This window comes from Buteo buteo, chromosome 9 (genome assembly GCF_964188355.1).
Source record: "Buteo buteo chromosome 9, bButBut1.hap1.1, whole genome shotgun sequence".
NCBI classification, from domain to species: Eukaryota; Metazoa; Chordata; class Aves; order Accipitriformes; family Accipitridae; genus Buteo; species Buteo buteo.
The window spans coordinates 6,249,500-6,266,857 of record NC_134179.1 but is presented as its reverse complement, the minus strand read 5'-3'; the positions used below and the strand labels follow the sequence as shown (position 1 = coordinate 6,266,857).

General features: G+C 44.0%; 3 protein-coding genes across 4 annotated transcripts; 1 reads left to right on the top strand and 2 right to left on the bottom strand.

Moving 5' to 3' along the window:
• Positions 1 to 1,623: 1,623 nt before the first annotated feature.
• Positions 1,624 to 7,399, bottom strand: SDHD (succinate dehydrogenase complex subunit D). The gene is made up of 4 exons (XM_075035108.1): positions 7,255 to 7,399; positions 7,056 to 7,160; positions 4,753 to 4,897; positions 1,624 to 2,308 (listed from the first exon to the last, which is right to left on the bottom strand). Exons 1-4 carry the CDS (start codon positions 7,310 to 7,312, stop codon positions 2,143 to 2,145), a joined length of 474 nt encoding a protein of 157 aa, XP_074891209.1. The 5' UTR covers positions 7,313 to 7,399; the 3' UTR covers positions 1,624 to 2,142.
• Positions 7,400 to 8,597: 1,198 nt separating this feature from the next.
• Positions 8,598 to 13,760, bottom strand: NKAPD1 (NKAP domain containing 1). Of its 2 annotated transcripts, XM_075035105.1 has the most exons (5): positions 13,433 to 13,760; positions 12,339 to 12,439; positions 11,003 to 11,158; positions 10,379 to 10,432; positions 8,598 to 9,571 (listed from the first exon to the last, which is right to left on the bottom strand). In XM_075035105.1, exons 1-5 carry the CDS (start codon positions 13,499 to 13,501, stop codon positions 9,049 to 9,051), a joined length of 903 nt encoding a protein of 300 aa, XP_074891206.1. In that variant the 5' UTR covers positions 13,502 to 13,760; the 3' UTR covers positions 8,598 to 9,048. The 2 variants fall into 2 exon arrangements, with proteins under 2 accessions (XP_074891206.1, XP_074891207.1); XM_075035106.1 differs by lacking the exon at positions 13,433 to 13,760 and having other exon boundaries at positions 11,003 to 11,270; positions 12,339 to 12,441.
• An 86-nt stretch (positions 13,761 to 13,846) lies between these two features.
• On the top strand, positions 13,847 to 16,600 carry PIH1D2 (PIH1 domain containing 2). The gene is made up of 5 exons (XM_075035103.1): positions 13,847 to 14,083; positions 14,210 to 14,333; positions 14,838 to 15,083; positions 15,643 to 15,908; positions 16,025 to 16,600. The coding sequence occupies exons 1-5, from the start codon at positions 13,922 to 13,924 to the stop codon at positions 16,169 to 16,171; spliced, it is 945 nt and encodes a 314-aa protein (XP_074891204.1). The 5' UTR covers positions 13,847 to 13,921; the 3' UTR covers positions 16,172 to 16,600.
• Positions 16,601 to 17,358: the final 758 nt, after the last annotated feature.

The window sequence follows — 17,358 nt, the reverse complement described above, 5'->3', positions numbered from 1 at the left end:
ACTTGCAGAAAAGATAAGACAAGTCTCAAGACTTGTTTTGGTAAAAACCAAAACAAAAATATAATTTCAGGGGCTTTAAAAAAGCACAGAGACAGGAAACTGCTCTGATAACCCTGTCTCATCTTTTCATGTTTTGCTGCCCCTGTCACTGCACCTATCTAGCTGCTACAGGAGCACCTAGAGGCAGTAAGAAACCAATTATTTAGAATCGGGTACAGCTACTGCTGAGTGCACTACCACTTAGGAAGAATTCACTGGAGGGGCTTAAACTCAAGAATGTATTTAACACATCTGGATATGCAGTAGGACTGACTCCTAGTTTTATATGCCTGATGAATGTTCAAAAATGGGATTAGACCAAATGGTTATGGCCATCACAATAACTAAGATCAAAAGTTTTAAGATCAAAAGTAATTACATGAAACTGATTCAATTTCAACAGGACAGAGGAACATGTGATTTGTAGAGAAAGCTGTAGTCATTACCTTTTAATTCTTGCCTCAGAAACACAATGAACTGGTCTCAGAGCTGCTAGCCCCTAACGTCATAGGTCTGGACAACTACATTCCCTGAGCTCTTATATAACTCATTTTTCATACAAGATATCTTAAATACCCCATACAGATGCATCTTGTGTTTGGTCTCAAAAGAAGAAATGTCAAACACTTTCTATGATACATGCTTAGATTTTACAGACGTACTTACCAATGGCTCATACATATGCATCTTCCTCATTATGACGAAATAATGAATGTTACATTGGTAATTAAATCAGACCACATCAGACAGAAGCAACCATCTCAATTCTGACCACAAGATTAGCAAAACAAAAGTGGCCAGCTACATGGTATTTCCCATGGTTACATGAATAAGTACATAAATAAAAATTCCAATCCAGATTTTTAAAAAATTAGATCAGAAAGTCTTGTAGAATTCAAATAGCAACTTACTCATTCTGTTAATTGCATTATCAGACTAATGGTAACACACAGTTCTCTTACTATTAATAGTACCACAGAAGTACCATTAGAACATGGAAACAGTTAACAACTCCTTACTACTATGAAAGTCAGAAAAGATAATGCAGAGAAGAAAGTTAAAAAACAGAATCTCATTTCCCCCCTAAAATGCTCTAAAACCTTAAGACATAGAAAAGAACACTGCCTCAGTCTCATGTCAAGCTATGACAGAAAGGGTAGCTTTGTGGCCTTTTCAGTCACACGGGAAATGTGTACCAGTGTTTACTTAGAAAACAAACCCAAAGAAATGTTGCAGATGAACATACACGTTCCAGAGAAACTATGAAAGCCATATGCTATTTATGGCTCCTAAAACTAACCTGCAAAAGTATTTTTCTTCTAAGTCAATTATGGCTCTATTTTCTAATAGACGTTACTCAAGTCAAGTCTAAGTCAAGTCTTTAAGTATTAAGGACAATACATATTCATAAAAATATTTTTTGTTTTATAACATCTCAATGAAGTAATGCAAAGTAACAGTATGGACAGTATGAATTAGTATTTGAACATGATTTTAGAAAAAAAAACCCCAAACTATCTGCAAAGAAAACATTTCCAGTTATCCAAAAGTAGTAAAAACCGTTCAGAACCACACACACACAACTTCTGTAAATTCTTTATTGTATGGATTAAGAAATAATTATTCCCTTTTCTACATCAGCTCTCAGGGTCCGAAGAGTTACAGGGTGTGCCTTACATACAGTGCAGTTGTTGTGGTCAGAAATAAAAGTTCAATTTTCTGCAAGCCAAGTTTGTTTTACAAGATAGGAAACCAAACAACAGTTTTTTAGAAAAACACTCATCAAAGCTGCCATTACAAGGAAGGTTACCTTCAGCTATGTAAGTCTGTCATTGACGTAATTAATTCCTCCCAATTTACAGTGCAGCTTAAATCAACTCACTCTCACCTGGATGTTACCCACTTTAAATCTACTTTTTCTTTTCTAATATTTTTACTGCTGTTGGGTATTTATTTCTAAAACACTAGCTCTGAACTGGCTGCAGTATGTACGTACTATGGACCCTTGGTTATTTATTTGTTTTGCATTAAACATGTTGGTAAAAACATGATGAAGCAGAGGCAGCAGTGAACAATAGCGTTTGTCAGGGACTCGGTCGCATCTTAGAGGCTCCACAGCATGGCAACAGCCTTGCAGATACCAACATCATAATAGTTAAAGTAGCAGAGGCCAGCGAAGGTAACAGCCGACAGTACGTACAGACCTGTATTGGCCAGTTTAATGGATGTATCTCCATGGATGTAGTCAGTTATAACCTGTCCAAGACCCCTACAGAATAAGAGGGAGAAAAAAGCTGAAATCAGAAAAGAGCATTCCTCACTGAACTCCACCCAGTTTATGCGAGCATTCTACTAACATGGCTCAAACACATCATCTTTTTCACATGCTATCATCCATCTTTCCTAAAGAATGCCCAGTTCCCACTCAAAAAGAAGATGCATCTATTTAAAAAAAAAAACAACCAACATTCCACATATTCTATTAAAAAACATACATATTGGCTCAGAGTTTTCTTAATGGTACTGAGGAAACAAGGTGTTGAGCAAAGCTCTTCCAGACAATAGAATGTGCCTCCAAAAAACAGTGGGTAGCTTATCTGACTTCCAAGGACTGAAGAAAAGAAACCACAGGAAATAGCCTTCTTGCTCGAACAGCAACGTGTGGCTCTGGGACCAGCCATTGTCACAAACGCACAGAAGACTCCAGGATGCATATTTAGCTTAGAAAATAGTGACAACCAAAAATTAGCATACTCTGGGTTTTTTTTCTACATCTGTCAGACTGGAAGTGAACTCTTGTCCAGATTTAAACTACCCAGCAATAGGAAGACAGAGTATGATATTAACCTAATGTGGTTCTCTTCCTGAAAGTACTATTATATTTGCTTTTTGCAATGACAGATGTCAACTTGGTAAAAGAGAGAACCATATTTAATGCAACAGTTTTCTTCCTAGGATTTTGTCTTGGTCTAGCCTGAAGCTGAAAGACCTGTGTCCCACAAATTAAGACACACTAGTGACCTAGCAAGGTTCAAAGTCCTACAGCAGATGCCACTGCAAGTGAACACTGAGCTCAGTTTCACTTAGATGGTGTCCTAATACCATAAAGATGTCAAAAGCAAGAAAAGGGTGCAAGGAACCCCTGGACACACAGAAGAGAAGCAGAAAGTGGAAGCGGTCTGAAAGGCAACTACTCTCAAACTATTATAGCTATTTATTACAACTGGACAGTGGAATAAGGTCAGAAGTGCAAGCAGCACTTACCCACACTTCAAGCCTTCCAAAGTGCAGATAAATAAGGCATACTCAACTTGGGATTCACAGGCTGCCCTTCAACTGTAGTGTTAATAAGGGATTTTCATAAGATCTTTTCTTTGCATGGCACAATATGACTGAGCCATGTTAAGACTTCTCAGAAAAACTGGTGTGTGACTTTACAGCACACTAATTAATTCACACAAAGCCCTCATGGGAAAAGACCAGTGGGCCTGAGCACAAGGAAGGGAATTGGTGAGAAATAGATGATGTGTGGTAGACATACAATCTACCTCACAACACAGAAGGTTCACTGCCCAGATAAATCTTTATTACATGCCAGCAAAACCAGTACAAGATAAATATGGCTTCAGGTATCTCGAGTAAGTCTATTATTATGATAGTGTTTGGACTGATAGCCACTTAAGTATCTAAAGCGCTATTTCCAACATAATTTAGGACAAGATTTCCTAAGGAACACGCACATACTAAACAAGTGAAGAAATGCTCCAAAGGCAGGCAAGCTTAGCTTTACGTATTTTATATTTGAAAGAGCTCTGCCAAATATGTTCAAGGATAGCCACATTTCAGATTAATTCTGTACTAGATCTGTGGGCTTTGGGAAGAAGCTCCCAGTCACAGTAAGTAAGAAAGTGCAAGAATCCCTGGTACAACTTTGTAAGGGCAAAACTGAGATTTAAGAAAACATGGCACCCCAAAGCACCATGAAGTTGCTCATCTGCTTTATCCCTGTGGCAAAGAACTACAGACTAGCATCATCTCAAGAGTGTAAACGTTGCTAGTTAGGCCGACCATGCAGCTGGAACCACTCCTACTCACATTAAAGATCACAGCAGAACTACACTTAAGAAGAAGATGAGCAAGCATCCATTTCCCAGGAATCAAGAAAACAATGATCAAAACCTCAGCTTCTTTAGTGGAATATTTGCTATGAACTCTTTATTATGCAGAATATCACCACCATTGAGATGTACAAAACTAGCCCACAGCACAGAACCTTAGAAGAACATCTTGTTTTATATAGATCTGTCCTGTTTCTGTTCCCTCTGTTCATATAACATTGTTTCATCTACAAGATAAAAATGTCCAAGATTCTACATAGCCAGTGACAAGGATGTCCTCCTAAGGTAAGATACTGTGTAGAAGAACACTACAGAATGTTTATAGATTCCTTAACAGTAGTAAGTATCCTGCCTTCTGACTGAGAGAACAGTGTGACAAAGGAAGACCAAGGTACAACTAGTCTTGTCAAAGACCACAACTGTCACAGAATTTGGAGAGTAAGGATTTTTGTGTGCATCTCCTTCCAGTTGTTTTATACTAGATCAGGAAATAAATCAGTAAACTTACTGCCATATACAGATTTAAGACCTAAGGCTTGGAGCCACCCTGACTATCAGACTTTACTTTTAATTCTGAGGGACCTATTGTGCTTACCAGTGGCCATGGAGAGTGAGGGCTGCAGCCAGTGAATAGTCCATGGCTGGTCCAGGATACAGGTAGGCTGCAGGAAGGAGACCCAGCAAGAGGACACTGACAGCTCGCTCACCTGTCCAGTGCAAAGACGCAGCCTTGGAAGCGCCTGTAAGGAGAAGTATTTTCAGTGCAAAGTTCCTGTTCGAAGTGCCGTAACCTTTAAAACAGATACCTCATCTTGATCAGCACCACACAATTACATATTTTCTCTGACCTGATTACTAAGCTTTCATCCAAGCAAAACCTAGATGCCTTTGAATTACTGCTATAGAATATGTATCTATTTTACAATGTCTAAAAGGTTAATTTTAAATACTCCTCTCTTTGCTGCTGCTAAGACAGAGAAGCTTCTTTTACTACAAAAGAAGAGAAGCTCAACAGGTAAAGTCAAAACAAACACCAGTCCTACTTTCACAACCTGCAGTTCAGGACTAGGGTCCAAGGCAACCACCACAGGGAAAAAACGTCTCTGAAGGCAAAGCCTTTTTGTCTAGTGAATTTCCTGACTTGCATACTATTTACTACTCCCACCTTTTGAGAAATGGCTTTGAGATCCAGACGGACACAACTACAAGTTCCAGTGAACGGCACATCATGATAACTCTGTGCACCGTTCTGCCCAGGAACCAATATTGCTATTTTTAACTGTAAATAGCAGATTAAACTTCTGGGATCATCACAGTTATATATGGCCTAGAAGTAGCCTGCAGGCCAAAGGATTTCAGTCCTCCATTGACACTCAGCTGGGTACAATTTGAAGCACATAACAGATGACTCTAGAAATAGAAATACCAGCTAGGGAGCTCTGTAACCAACTCTTACGTTTTGGAAGCATACAAATACTATCAGGGAGGAAAAAAAAAAACCAAAACCAAAACCAAACCAAAAAAAACCCCAAAAAACATCTAGAAGGTTCTGGAGCAAACCAAAACCCTAACATCATAAGCAATACTTTGAACCAGAATGTCAGCATCAGCTGAGTCTAAAACCATCAAGAACTGACTCTGTGAAGTTACCTATATAATACAATACCCCCAAAAGTGCTTACCTAACACACAGATATTATCCATCCATCTAAACAAAAATCAAAAGTTTTTCTTCATTTTTGCAAGGAGGAAGAAATTTAGAAAAGTGAGAAGACAAGGAAAGCAAAGGACCTGAAGTAGAACATGAAAAGGACCTAGGCTGTGGACTAGTAAGCTGTCCCTGTAGAAATCCACAGCCACAAACGCTTCACAGCACATGCATGAAATCTGTTGTTAATATGAAGTCCAGAATAGAAAGGAAGGAAATAGCCTAGCTGTATTTAAGACAATTTCTTTTACAAGCATTTCTTCATCCTTCCCACTTCTAAGTTGTATTGTAACAGCTAAAAAACATTCTTAACCTCCAGTCACAACATTTCTCATATTTAGTTGCGCAACTGACAGACCAGAGTTTGGTCTTGGAATGGTAATCTTTCATCACCTCTGTGTAGTCTAACCACACGGAGAGAGGAAAAAGCAATCTAAGAAATACTCTCTGCCTGTAGATCAGACTTCTCAGACTAACTTCAGTGAATCAGAAGCTCTACTGTTCCAGGAAAAAGTCACAGTTGCAGTGTTTTCATATTATTACTGCTACTGAACCATAAGCAATGTTAAACCTTCTTTCTGATTTCTTTTAAAATCTTTCAACCTTTTTTCCACATTCGAAAAAACTACACCTTTGTTAATAAGCAGAGGTTTACTTTTTTCAACATTCAGCTAATATTGCCTATTTAAGACTTGCAGCATTCGCACGCTCGATACCAACATCGCAAATGTCAGTTTCAAATTCAAGCAGTGTAAAGTCACATGTACCTTGTTCACACACACCTTGTTTTAATCAGACCCGGGCAGAGTGCAAATCAACAGCCGTGCTATCAACCGAAAATGGTACTGTTGAAGGCGATGGCAATACATTCTGGTAATACCAGTAACCCCACCTCACCCAAGAAAAACTACTTTGCCACACGTCAGTTTTTTCTGCCCCTGGTTACTGACACCTGCCATTTAAAATCTCCCACCCGGCTCAAAATCGGCAGCCCTGACCAGACGTGGGTGGAACAGGCACACGAAGAACACACCGTTTGGCTAGAACGGAGAAATCGTTTGGAGGATGGGGGGAAAAACGGTTTCGGCGCCGGCTGACAAACCGGGTGCCGGCCACGGGGGGGAACAAGACCCACACACACACACCCACACCCCCCCACGGCGGGGGCTGCCCTGTGGCGCGGGACGTACCGTGGCCCTGCTGGGGCGGACTGTGGCTTTGCCGGGCCGGGGCGCTCCGATCGGCGACGGCCGCCAGGACCGCGGGGCGGCGGCCAAGGCTCCTCCCGAGGAGAGCTGCGGAGAGAACGGGGACGGGGTGTCAGGGCAGGGCAGGGCAGGGCAGGGCGGGACGCCGGGGCAGCCAGGAGCGGGGCCGGCGGGCACTCACCCATCTGGGCGCCGCGGGGCCGCGCCAGCCCCGCCCGCAGCAGCACCAAGGCCGCCATCGTCCCCGGCCAGCCCAAGGGCACCGGAGCCGGAAGTCGCCGCCGCAGCCCTTCCGCTTCCGGGCAGGGGGGTAGGCGGTGGCAACGGCGGCAGGGCAGGCTCCGCTGCTGCCGCGGGTTGCGCAACTGCGGCCTTTCCCGGAGCCGGCGGCGGGAGGCAGAGACGAGGCCGCGCCTGCGACCTCCGGGCCACCCCCGAGACAGCCGTGGCTGGGCAGAGGCTTCGGTCCTATCGAATCCCCATTCGGAGATGCTTGGTCCTATCTCAAAACCCGCAGGAGTGGCCACAGGGGATCCGGGTGCTCCCCCTCGCCCCCCCCCCCGCTAATGAAAAATCGTTGTACGAGGGGAGCTATACAAAATAAACCCCTTCTTGAACCTTTCCTATGATGTACATAAAGCGGTTGCATTGCTACTGTGTGACTGACCGGCAGAGAAGTGGCTGTGATAATAGAGCGAGCAGCTGAAAGCACGCTGAGCCTGCAATACTGCTTTCTCCAAGCCTCTGGCATTAGCCAACAGACAAGGGCATGCAGAGAACGTCTTTTCACTTGAAACGGAAAGAGGGACTGTGAGCAGGACCTGGAATGAGGACCTAGGGACAGCACTGACACCATTTTGTACTTGTTCAGGCGTAGAGTAAAGCTGGAGCTGTGCTTGGTCACCAACACACAACAGTCGCATCAACACAGTACATTTCCCCAATGGCTGCTTTCCACTCCAGCCTCCCTTACTTCATCTCCTCCGAGCCCTCCACAGCCACCTGGTTTGATTGGGCAGAAACGCGTGGCACAGGGAGAACACAAGGACCACCTAGGCTTCTCAGGCCTGTGCTCTGTCCCCGGGCTTTACTCCAAAACAATGACAAAAGCATCGAACATGTCTGGATTTATTTATTTTGTTAAAAGGCTTGGCTGTTCAACTGCAGGGAGAACAGCCCAGTACCAATTTCTCCAGGAATACATTGGGCAGACCAGAGACAGAACACAACACCCACCGAGGCTTCTCTGTCAGCACAAATGGTTTCAGCATCCCCCTAGAGAGAATGAAGGAAAGGCAGACACAATGGCCAGCCCATGCCAGGATTTGGAGAGAAGTCTAAAACAAGCAAATGCACCGGTGTCTTTTCTTCACCATTATGGAAGGAATCACTGCACCTTCAGCTGGAATCAGAGGATTCCTTTGTGCTCCCTTCTGCATCCAGCTGACCGTGTGCATGCTGCCACAAAGGTCTGCTTTTGTTGGAGGATGGGAAGACAAAGCTACTGTAGGGTTAAATCCAGTGACATTTCCTCTATTATCAGACTTTTTGTCTTTCCCCTCTCCTATTGCAAGTCTTGATCATTGATTTGGTAACCCAAAAAAACAATCTGTTAAAACTTAATAAAAAAAAAAAAAAAAAAAAAAAGGTGCAAACATGCTTGTTTTCCCCCTGCAGAGAGCCTATAACATTTTCGTGCATCAGAGGTCAACCTGGTCACAGAAAAAAAATCTGAAGTTGGCAGGACTAGCCAACCTGTGAGACAGGCAACTGCTCCCCCGGCTTTCTGAATGTCAAGTCAATGAAAAGCAAGGGGGCACCTACTGGAGGCTACCAAGGTTCAGTTTCTCCCTTGTGGGCTGGCAGGATGTATATAAACCACAGTGTTGAAACAAGTTGTACCATGGGGCAGTGCTGAAAGATAAATACTTGTCTCTGTCCTCTACCTTACTGTTTGAGCTGCAGCCTAGATTCATCAGTCCTCATCTGAGCTATCCTCCGATTTTTCATCAGCGGCCACCTTCCAGTTCTTCCTCTTGCTCCTCTTCTCTGGTACTTCACTGTGCCTCTCTGACACAGAATTCTGACGTTTCTTTCTCTTTTTTGGGGGCCGTTTCTCTTTTTTCTCCTCAGATTCACTGTCCTCAGAGCTGCTGGTGGTTGAGCTGCTTGCACGAGAAAAGTCACTTTCCTGCCCAGAAGAAGAGGTAGGTTCCCTGGCAGGCACTTTCCTGCTCTTTTTCTTGCGCTTGTGTTTCCCTTTCTGGGTGCTTGAAGTCTCCTCTTCTGAGCACTCACTCTCCTGGGAAGAATCTGATGATGTTCTCCCCTGCTCCTTTTTCTTTTTCTTTCGCTTTTTGTGCGATCGCTTTTTTTGCTTCTTCTTGTGTGACTTCTTTGTTTTTTTCCGTTTGTGCGACTCATGGGCAGTTTGCTTTCCCAGATGAGATTTCTTCTTCCCATTGACAGCATTTTGTTCATCTCCTTCTTGCTGGTCACTGTAAAAAGAACAGAGGATGATCAAAAGGAAGCAGAGAGGCAGGCTCATAGCAGTTGAGCCTCTTTCTGTCTCAAAGTTTTAAGCAAGCCCAGCAATTCATTTGGCTAGAGCAGGGGAGCAGATGCTGTGACAGTCATGGTAGCTGCATTTTTGTTTCAAGTACTTATTAGCAGCTTGGGTCCACACCTTCCTAATACCCCTGTTTAAGGTATTTGAGCCAGAACCAAGGAGAATGTGTACTGAAAGCCACCGAGTGATGAAAACTCATTTATAGCAGGTTACTTCAAATCTGTAAGCCTGACAAATATTGTACTTGATGATTCTGTTAGGTGTAGTTTAAAAATAATGAATTTTGTCTAAGAACTTATTTTACAGTTAAGTCTCCACTCTCCAGGATACTGCAAGAATTTATATTCTCCAAATAAGGAGAAACAGAAAACACAGGTACACTGTGATGGAAAGGAGAACCTGGAGGTGATATTTGAGAGGGTGTATACTGAGCTGATTTGGATTCAGCTGCCTACTATGGCTCTCCGTTGGCCCATGCAGACCCTCCATTTTAGTAACTCAAGCTCAAGCTGAATGTCTGATTACTATAAAAGATGCAATCCCTTCCTAAGACTCAGACAAGGGGGAACCACATTAATGGACTAGAATTTTTTTCAGTGGGTGTCTGTAACTAAACATTGCTGCTTTACATTCAAGGCTGATCTATACTCAAAACTTAAAATTCAGTTTGTAAAATTCCCTGCATAACCTGACAGAAGTAAGATTCTGGATACATTAGTAAGCCTGCTTGCCTTACCTATCCGTATCAAATTCTTCAGGGTACAACTCTTTATAACCACTGTGACCCCACCTGGAAAAAAGCAGAACCATCTATTAGAAAGAGACAAGGTGTTTAAGGAAAAAACATAATTCTGAAAAGACAGAGCCACAGAATGAACATGAGTTTAGATAGCAAAGAAGAGCTATCAGAACCTTCCCAACAAAGAAGGAAGGAAATATGATCGATTGGTTGGTACTATTTAAATACACCTTATGTTTTCAGTCTCTTTTCCATCTCTAATTAGGGAAAACTACAACTCAAATTTCTTTAAAATAAGCCTGGAGAGCACTAACTTGCATTTCTCAAGATTTTTTTAAGTTCCTTGGGCAAAGTAATAAATACTAAGCTTAACTGCTAAGCTTAGAGCAGTACTTTTGCTGCTTACTGTGGCTTAGGAACTCTATAGATGAACTCAAATTAGGTATTCTGTGACACTGCACAAGTTCATGCATGTTACTTACTCATTCTCAAAATAAGATCACGCGTTATTTTATAGAAGTACATACTGAAAAAAAGAAATGTACTAACTTTTTGGTACAGGACTCCAAAAAGGTGTTCAAATTACAGTTACAATCACAGAATATTAATTCCCCCACAGACCTGTCTGGCATGTTGGCTTCACATTCATATAGCTTTTTATTCCAGGATCGGGCCCTAAGGAGATCATCTTCGACTAGGTCAAGAAATTGTGAGTTCTTTGTTTTCCAGTCAGCCCTGTGGCCCTCCTCATCAAAGCCATCACTGCGCATCCGGCTGCTGCAGAAAGAGAACAGGTGTCCTTCAGCTGTCAGCTCTGATGGAGAAACTTTCTGAGCAAGGGGTTAGTCCAGCGAGAGGAGCAAAAATCCAGCAAGTCTTGGATGTCCATCTATGCAAGAAGACCAGCTATCATTTTAACAGACAGTCACCATTAACAGCTCTCACAAAACCAGTTGAGTAGCTAACACTGGTTTTCAAAACTTACTACGGTTCTCTGTGCACAGCAAAATTCTAGACAGAGGTGCTCACAATGCGAAATTAGAGGAAGGAGTTATCATGCTTATCACAACAAATGCAGTTCTCCTCCTCTACAATACTCTGCAGGAGCAGACTAACAATATGCAATGAGACATATGCTAGTAAAAGCAGCAAAGGGGACACTGAAGAAGTAGAACAGACTTACTAGAATTGCAATTTGATCAGGTACCAGGACTAAGACCCCAAATCCAGGACTAAGACCCCAAATCCACAGAAAGCCCCAACAGTTTTGAGTGATCTCACATGCCTGTGGCTCTAGTTTTGTTTCTCACTTGAAATGCCGCACTTGCTGAGCCAAGCAGCAGCTGTGGACTTAGCATAAGTCTGAAAGGTGTTCTTCCCTGAGATACTAAAACCACTTCCTGTAACGTTCATGCTTCTGAAGAGTCTTCACGGTAGTAAGCTCTCCCCCTTCTGCCCCAAACCCCAACCCTCCCCCTAAACCCAGTTTGTTTTTATGTAGCTTGTGAGATCCTCAGGCATGTCAGAATGACTTCACAGACACCACACAAGCAGTGGTCAATACTGGTGTGTTACAATAGCACAGGACCCCACATCATAACAGTTTTGTTTACTGCTAACCTAAACAGCAATACATTAGACTTTCCTCACAACATTCTGACATATTAGTCAAGCACTTCCTACCCATATTGCTTCAGAGTGCCTGGCCTACTTAATGTTGTATTTTGAAGGCTATACATCCAGATAAAGAAATAAAAGGTCAGACTTAAGCACAGGTCTGACCTCTTTCCAGGGGCTCATTAAAGAGAAAATAAATATATCTGTAGTCTACGTTGTCTTCATATATTGTAAACACATAGTAATCACAGAATGTTCTTAAAGTATTGTAACACAAAAGGGTTCAGCAATTAAGCAACTAAGTCAAGCCAATTATCTCCACTACACAATTAAAACCCACCTGGAGGTGTCCGACAGCATTCTGCTTTGCCTTTTCCAGTAAGTCTCTTCTGTCTGCTTCTCCCACTCCCTTATTTTCCACATTTCTGTCTCTTCCTGAATCTGAAAGTCACAGATGGGAAACAAATGTAACATTAGGGAAATGTTACAGACACGCAGAATGTAACATCACCTCCTAGCTCAATGCTCCTGCTAACAAAATTCACAGCAAGCCTTCCTACCATTCTGGAACAGATTATTACTTCTAGCTATAACCAAGGTAACCAAAAGAAGGACCTCTTGATGGTAGTACCCTAACAAAGCACATAAGGATAACAGCACCAGAAACGGTGGGTTTGCCTGATTTTGCTATCTCAGCTGTTCTGGATACCCTGCCTTGTCATTCATTACCATCCCAAACATACATACTGTTAGAGAATTCAGTATATAAATATCATCTGGAAGGACCAAGCCAAAATGAGAAGTTACACTACAGGCTGAAAAAACACAGCATGCAAATACTGAGTGGTTTGGCACAGATCTATGTTTATGGACACTGACTGTGAGTGATTTTTATAAGCACATGAAATAAATGAGTTGGACCTGCTGAATTATGTCAGGAATTAAATAGTTTGCTAAAGCTAACAGAGTTCCTTAATCTTGCACTAAAATACTGCCTGTGCACTTTAGCACAAAGTTCAAACTCTTTGATGCAATTTAAAGGACATATGCAGTACAACAAGAAAAAAACCCAAAGAATTGCTACTTTTAAAAGGCAAACCGTAGTTTCCATGAAAGTCCTGAGAGACTACGTCTTTCACGAGGCAAATTTTACAGGTGAATACATATATGCACACACACATTCCATCGCCAGGATGATAGCTCAAGAAAAAGAGGGTTAAACCGAAAGCGAGACTAAGGACGTTTACGTAGCTGATTTCAACAAGCTCCTTTCCTTTCCGAAAAGCACAGCTGCTCTCCCCACCTCCAGATCTCAACTCGGACGTTCCGCCCGCCCCGCTCCCCGCTCCGCCGGCGATTCCGCACCCCCGGGAGAGAGGGGAGACGAGGGGCCGCCGGGGCCGGCAGTTCCCCCCCCCCCGGCCCCGGCCGTACCTTGTTGTGCGCGCCCGTGTGCCGGATGACGTTCCGCAGCAGCACCTTTCCTACCGGCACCCGGGACATCCTCTCGCCCTACGCGGCCCCACCGGCACCCCCGGGGCCGGGCGGGGGCCGCTCACCGGGACCCCCCGGGCAGGAAGGGACGGGAGAGGCCGGGCCTGCTCCCGGCTGCCGGCCGGAAGCGGTCCCCACGAAGTGCCTCCTCCTGGCAGCACACGCCGGAGGTGGACGGGGGGGGGGGGGGACGGGTCGGGACTGAGCCGCCGCGGAGCCCCGAGCCGCGGCGACCACCGGGCGGAACGGCCCGGCGGTGGCTCCGGGGACAGGCGGGCAGCGGCCAGCTCCGCCGCGGGGCCTGCGGGGGCGGGACGGGGGCCGTTGCGGGGCCGGCTCGAGCGGAAGCAGGAGGAGGACGGGAAAGGCGGGCGGACCCGCAGAGCGTGGCCCTTCCGGTGGCTCCGTCGCTAGGCGACGGTGGTCGCCATGGCGGGCGCGGCGCTGGCCTCACAGCTCTGGTCGCTGCTGGACGAGATGGCGGAGAACCAGCCCCAAGCCTACCGTCGGTTCCAGCGGCAGCAGCGTGCCGAGGCCGAGCGGCTCTGCGCCCCGCCGGAGCCTCACCTGTGCCTGCGGGCCCGTCCCACGGTGGGTTGCGCGGGGTTTGGCGTTCGGCCTCCCGCCCGGGCGCTGCGGCGGGTAACGAGGGCCGAGTGCGGGGCCGGAGGGGGGCGGCGCGGGCGGAGCGCTCAGCCGCGGCTCGGCTTCTTGCAGGGAGTCGTCGGGAGGCCGCTGTTCATCAACGTCTGCGGCTGGAAAAGGGTGCCGGCGCCCAAGGCCCCCACTGACCCCACTCCTGTCAGTGCGGGGCCGCTGGAAGAAGTATCTGGCGAAGGAGGTAACGTCCCGAAGGAGTTGCGCTTCGCCCCGGATGCATTTGTTGCTGCAGTAGTCCACTGCGTGGCAATCAGACGCAGACTCTCGCTGTCACAGAGGGTGGTGCCACGCCGTGGCCAGCTCTTAGCCCGGGGCGGGGGGGGGGCAAGGATGCGACAGGCATATCCCAACAGGACTCTACATGAATCCTTCCCTTTTGAACAAAAAAACCCACCCAAAAACTGAAGAAACGCAAGAGTTGCACGCATCTAAATCCTGAAGAGTACTAGGAATCTCTTTGACCACGTATAGTCATGTTCACTTGGACTGTGTTCCCTAGCTTGTCCTTGAACACAGACTGCTGGTTCAGCACACGGAGAGGTGTCAACTCTAGAGGAGGATGACAGAATTAGCTCTCTGCCCAGAAGCCACAAATTCATTTCCTTTCCTTTTAAATCAAGTGATTATAAAGAACGCTGGCACATGGTACATAGCAATGATTCTGACACATAACTTATTTTTATAGACCTTTACAGCATTATAGATATTGCATATAACCCAGATGTTCTTCAGAGGGGAGAAGAAAACCCAGAAAAAATGGAGCACTTGATCCATTTGACACTTAAATTCGTTGAGGAACGATGCAACCTTATCCTTTCTGATTTGTACACCGTTGAATCATTCAAACTGAAAGGAAGCCTGGAAACGATGCAGCAACGTCTGAAAGGAAGGCAGATACCAACTCCACATCTCAGTCAGAACACAAAGAAGGGTACGTAGAGACCTGCTGTCACTTTTCTTTGAGGACCTATCAGATTCTCCAACAAACTTACTGAAGTCTCATGTCTCTCACCCCAGTTCTTGCCAGAAGCATAAACCAAATGCTTCTCTCTAAGAATTCAGAATAAGGCAGCAGTATTCATACCAGATGTTAGTTTAACCCTGCTGGCCTGTCTGCATTAATCTCCGGTGTTTTACAAGTGAGAAGATGTAGTAACACTGGAACAGCAAATTCCCTTTTTCCTATATCCACTAGACATGGGAACTCTGCTAGGGTTTGATCCTTTGAGGTGCTAAGTTTCTTTTGTGCTAATCTGAGTAAAAGGGGTTGCTGCTGTAACTAGTAGTCTGAAAACAAGAACTTTTAACCTGTTGGCAATAAAACCAAATCATGGGCAAAAGAGAATCTGCCAGTAACAGTCTTCAGCTGACAAAATTGCTAATTACAATTCATTACAGTTAAAACTTTCGTGATATATTTGTCAAGTGGCATAACATTACAGTTCTTGGTAACTGAGTGATACATGTGAAAAACTTATTTTTCTTCAAAGAACTGACACTTGATCAGCTGCTACACACTATGGAAGCTGAAGACTGCAGCAATGTTCCTGTGTTGCTGAAGGATGAAAACGTGACACACTGTAAAGGGCATCTGATAGAAGAAATTAGCAGTTCTGAAATGCCAGAGAAGCTAAGTACCCCTGTCTATGAAATGATCACCGTGAAGGATACAAACAAGAAACCACTCAAATTTGAACTAAAAATTGAATTGCCTAAGGTTAGCTCTGTTTCTGAGTGTGATTTGCAGATTTCAAAGGTAAGAGAGCAGAAAGAATAACCTTGCATTTTCTGTCTAGCCTCCAGTTCCTAGAAATTCTCACTGCTAATTTGCTGTCACATAGTTCATTAAATATTTTAATTTTCTTGGTTTAGGATGACATAATCATTGAAGTCCCTGAAAAATATAAATTGCAACTAGATCTGCCAGAATTGGTGGATGAAGAAACAACTACAGCAGTATTTAACAAAGGAAAACGGGTATTGTTTATCACAGTGCCAGTTGCCAAGCCTGATCCTTAAAGACTGCATTCTGTCCAGTTCATGTTCACAGATGACAGAACAAAACAAAAGCCCAGAATGAGAATCCTAACTTTTAGATGGTGATGAGTTGGTTTCTTTTTATTGACCTTCTAATCTTCAGGGGAGAATACTTCAAATGCCTTCAGAAGACACGTGTAGAAAAGGAAGTCTGGAGGAAAACTAGCACCACCAAACTTAGGTAAAAAATAAGTAAAGATTATAAATATTCAAGGAGTACTTGAATATGTTAACAGCTGTAGTAAAGAACCATAAATGCATACATGCTTTACTACATCATTCATTTTGCCTTAAAGTACAGCAGTAACAGTTGTGAAGTCTTTTGGTAAATAAACTGATTACTGGATTCACATGGTTAGAGCATCTCTCGTGTATTTAACATTGGAACAACCAGCAGAGGTGTGTCATACAGTTCCACAAGTTGCCCTGCATGCTGTTGCTGTTCTCTTTAGGACAATTCCTGCTGATCTTAACTGGAATAGGCTTGGTAGTCTTTTCAGTTACTGAATATGCTTGACCTCACTTCTTATCAGTTTGGTAATCTCCAAATGAGACCATAAAACAACAGACCTATTCTGTACTATTCAAAACAGCATATAGAGATTCAAAGCTCAGGAACGCTCAGTGCAAAGCTAGCAACCAAAAACAATCTTGGAGCACTTCAACTAGGAAAAGTATCTGCATTAGTTTACACTATTACACAAAATACAAAATAATACAAAGCAACACAAAACAACTTTAAGGATTACTAAGCATTACTAGAATTAATTGGGAAAGGGACAAACAGAAGTTTAAATAATCTTAGTTTCACGATTGATTTGGTAGTATGTCGTTCTTACAGCTTCTCTGACACATTTGCACTACAACCACGCTTCTGTACCGATACTCATGAGATCACAAATGGAAACAGACAAGTTGGTTTTGAGCTGCAACTTTAAAATACAGGCTTACAAAAGAGCAGTAACTCCTAGCTCTCCCCTTTCTTTATTTCAAAGAAACTTAGAAGGCTGCATTGAAATACTGTTCAGTGGTTATATAATTGCAAGTTCAAGCTGAAATTCTATCACTGCATGAGCAGAGCTGGCCTGTTGCAGGATGCAAGCAGTACCAGAAGGCACTATCAGCACTCCAAACACACGCACTGGATAGGATTTTTTGAGTTGCAAGTG